Raw genomic sequence first — 4213 nt, 5'->3', positions numbered from 1 at the left:
CAATGTTTCTAGCTCTCTATCCCTCTCCCTTCCTCTCAATAAAATATATTTAAAAAAATTATCACCTGCTAATCATTATTCTGATCTCTGAGGATACAGCAAAGAAAAAACAAAACAAAACCCTGGTCCAAATCTGTGTTCTTGTGGAGCTTACATTCCAATGGAGAAAGACAATAGATATAATAAAGTAAATCAAATATATATTGTGTTAAAAATATAGGGTCAGAGAAGGCTTCACTGAGAAAGAACCTCTGAGCAGAGACGTGAAGAAGGCGAGGCAATGAGTCATGTGGTATCCGGGAGAAGACCATTGTAAGCAGAGAGAACAGAGACTGCAAAGGCTTTGAGGTCAAATGTGCATGGAGTATTTAAGGAACAGCCCCACCCCCAGAGATTCTGATTCAGGAGGTCTGGGGATGGGTGTGGGGGGTGCGTGGGGCATTTTAACAACAGCCTAGTGATTGACTCACAGCCTTCTGACCCTCATTTTGAAAACTTGGGCTTCTAGGTCTGTTTTTAGCTCAGCCTTATCCCTTACTAACAGCTTCATTTTCCTCTAATGTAAAAATACTTTGGGGTAGGATAACAGCACCCGATTTAACAGATGTTTGTTTCTTTTCTTTTTTTTAAATATATTTTATTGATTTTTTTACAGAGAGGAAGGGAGAGGGATAGAGAGTTAGAAACATCGATGAGAGAGAAACATCAATCAGCTGCCTCCTGCACACTCCCCACTGGGGATGTGGCTGCAACCAAGGTAGCTGTTTGAACATTTTTTTCTTTTTTTTATTTGTTTTTTGCTTAAAGTATTACAAAGAGTAGTACATATGTCTCTCTTTTCCCCCCCCCTTGACTTTCCTCCAGCCTCCCCTACCCCCCAGTATCTTGCGTCCATTGGTTATGCTTATATGCATGCATACAAGTCCTTTGGTTGATCTCTTACCTCCTGCCCCCAAGCCTCCCCAGCCTTCCTGCTGTAGTTTGTCTGTTCCATGCTGATCTACCTCTGTATCTATTTTTGTTCATCAGTTTATAATGGTCTTTATTATCTACTAATGAGTGAGATCATGTATTTGTCTTTCATTGACTGGCTGATTTCACTTAGCATAATGCTCTCCAATTCCATCCATGCTGTGGCAAATGGTAAGAATTCCTTCTTTTTTTACAGCAGCATAGTATTCCATTGTGTAGATGTAACACAGTTTTCTAATCCACTCATTTGCTGATGGGCACTTAGGCTGTTTCCGAATCTTAGCTATGGTGAATTGTGCTGCTATGAACATAGGGGTGCATATATCCTTTCTGATTGGTGTTTCTGGTTTCTTGGGATATATTCCTAGAAGTGGGATCACAGGGTCAAATGGGAGTTCCATTTTTAGTTTTTTTGAGGAAACTCCATACTGTCTTCCACAGCGGCTGCACCAGTCTGCATTCCCACCAGCAGTGCAGGAGGGTTCCTTTTTCTCCGAATCCTCTCCAGCACTTGTCGTTTGTTGAGATGTTTGTTTCTTTGGTTCAGTAAGGGAGCCCCCATCCACCTCACAGCCACCTTTTCCTTGCCTGCTTGCTTTTTCTTTCCGCTTCCTGGTTTTCTTTCTCTTTTCAGATTTCCTTTTTTCTCTCTCTCTATACTTCTCCCCAGCCTCCTCCTTACCCTTTTCTTTTATGCTCTCGTTTACTTTTCTCTTTTGATCAAGTGTTGCCCTGGCTTCCTTCACGCTGAGCAACGGGGTTTCCGGGTCTGTGCATCCCTCCAGAGGTCTGGAAAGGGGCTGTGCCGCCTGAGTGCATCTGGGAGCACAGGGACTTTCCCAGCAGGGGGTGGGGTGGTGCGGAGGGGTATCTGCTGGCAGTCAGGGCAAGGGGAGCCCTCCCGCTGGCCGGTCAGCTGGGTGTTTTCCAGCTTCTCTCAAGGCGTCTCCTAAGGAGGGCTGTTGTGCCTTCACTGGTCTCCGAGGCAACGCCTTCCAGGTCCGCCTCCTGCAGACGGGTTTGAGACCTCCTAGGCGCAGATCTGAGGCCAGACTTTCAGCGGTTCTCAACCTGTGGGTCGCGACCCCTTTGGCGGTCCAACAACCCTTCCACAGGGGTCGCCTAAGACCATCCTGCATATCAGATATTTACATTACGATTCATAACAGTAGCAACATTACAGTTATGAAGTAGCAACGAAAATAATTTTATGGTTGGGTCCCAACATGAGGAACTGTATTTAAAGGGCCAGAAGGTTGAGAATCACTGGGCCAGAGGCTTAGGTTTGCGGAGCGGAAAGAGCGGAAGGCTTTTGGCCTGTCGAGGCCCCCGTAGCTAGGAGGCGGGGCCGGCAGGGAGCAGGATGGCGGCCCCGGACAGTGACAGCGAGGAGGACTTGGTCAGCTATGGGACAGGTTTGGAGCCACTGGAAGAAGGTGCGAGTCTGTTTGGGGTCCAGGATTCGGGGAGAAACGCATAACACTCCCAACTGCGGGCGCTGGGAACAGCGATGCGAGGCGTGCGCCGGGCTTTCGGGGCTCACGTTCTGGAGCGACGGAGGAGAGACTCAGGGATGGGAAACAGCAAGATGCCGAGACAAGCTCCTGGGAGAGTGGGGTTGGGTGGTCAGGCAATGTCTTTGCGAGGAGAGCGTGTTTGAGGTCAGATCTGAAACAGAGGAAGGAACCAACCGTACGAGATCTGGGGGAAGAGCAGTTCAGGTGGCACAGCAGAGGCAAAGGCTCTGAAGTCGGGCCAGTTTTGCAGATTGAGGGACAGGCAGGACTGGTGTCGGCGGAGCGGAGAGTGTAGGAGTGTGGGAGAGTTTACACCGGGGAGAGGTGTACATTTTAAAGATTACTCTACCTATTTTGAGAATAGGCGTCGGGTTGGGGGTGGGCAAGAGCGAAGCAGGGCGATCAGCAAAAAGAGGTCTGGAGATGATGGTGCTTGGACTGGAGTGTTGGCGGTGGCCACGGTGATAAGTCGTGTCCTGGGTCCAGATATACTTTGCAAGCAGAGCTGACAAGCTTGCTGGTGGGATGTAGGGGAGGGCAAGGCAAGCAAGCTGCTCTCCCATGTTCTGGCCTGATCCTCTTAATGACTTGATTTGTTCAGCAAAGTATGTATTGAATGCCCAGTGAGGACTGGTGGCAGTTCTTTCCCTGTGGGGAAGAGGAAGGAAGCATGGCTGGGAGTTCCTTGCAGACCTCCTATTGGTGAGATGTCTTTCCTACCCTGACCACATCCTGCTGGCTGGATGTACTTCTGGGACATTTCCACTGGCCCTTTTATTACCTATGAACAGTTGTAATCATTAGAAACTTCTGCCATATACTGGCCCTGCTGCCAACCTCTGCTTACGAAATATGGAGAAAGGCTAGTCTGCTGAAAGCTCTATGTGTTTGAAGACAGCCTTTGAATTTTTTTTAAGGCATCTGTGTACCACGCTTAACATCCTCAGCTTTCTGGTACATTCATTTACAGTCCTCTACCCTGATTTGTTAAAGCATTTCTCCAAGTATGGTACCAGAGTGTGGGTAGAGCAGGGCCGTCACGACTGTGTCTTTCATTCTAGACTGAATTTCTTTAATACAGTCTAAGATTACATTAGCTTCATTGGAAAATAGGTTACCCCATGATCTCAAAGAATTTGTTGACAAAGATCCTTCATTTAAGAGTTTCAAATCTAGTTAAGAGCTGTCAACTTGGTAAGAAATGTTCAAGCCTGTAGATAATTGTTAGAGTTTGAGTTTCTTTGAACCAAACAGGATATGCCTGGAAGTAAGATCTCAACAGACTAAAAAAAATGCCTCCCAAAATGATAGTTTACCAAAATGATCATTTACAAGTGTGGATTATTATTATTATTATTATTATTACTACTACTGCATTTGGCCTGCCCGGTGTTGCTCAGTGGTTGAGTGTCAACCCATGAACCAGATCTGGTTCGATTCCCTGTCAGGGTACGGGCTCCATCCCCAGTAGCGGGTGTGCAGGAGGCAGCCAATCAATGATTCTCTCTCATCATTGATGTTTCTACCTCTCTCCCCCTCCTTCTCCCTTCCTCTCTCTGAAATCACTAAAAAAAGCATTTGGCCCTGGTCCATGTGGCTCAGTTGGTTGAGCATCTTCCCATGCACCGAAAGGTTGCCAGTTCGATTCCTCATCAGGGCACATGCCCAGATTGTGGGATCAATCCTGGTCTGGGTGGATGCGGGAGGCAACCAATCAACATTTC

At 47.2% G+C, this 4213-nt stretch overlaps 1 protein-coding gene across 1 annotated transcript in view; it reads left to right on the top strand.

Moving 5' to 3' along the window:
• Positions 1-2323: 2323 nt before the first annotated feature.
• Positions 2324-4213, top strand: part of GPATCH1 (G-patch domain containing 1) — a 53207-nt gene continuing 51317 nt past the window's right edge. The window contains exon 1 of the mRNA XM_006762263.2: positions 2324-2408. Within this exon, the coding sequence (XP_006762326.1) occupies positions 2336-2408 (73 nt within the window). The 5' untranslated portion in view covers positions 2324-2335. The remainder of the gene's footprint in view (positions 2409-4213) is intronic.

The sequence above is a fragment of the Myotis davidii genome, unplaced genomic scaffold (assembly GCF_000327345.1).
Source record: "Myotis davidii unplaced genomic scaffold, ASM32734v1 scaffold77, whole genome shotgun sequence".
Lineage (NCBI taxonomy): Eukaryota > Metazoa > Chordata > Mammalia > Chiroptera > Vespertilionidae > Myotis > Myotis davidii.
Note: the sequence above shows the minus strand (reverse complement) of the source record. Positions and strands in the feature narration are given on the sequence as shown.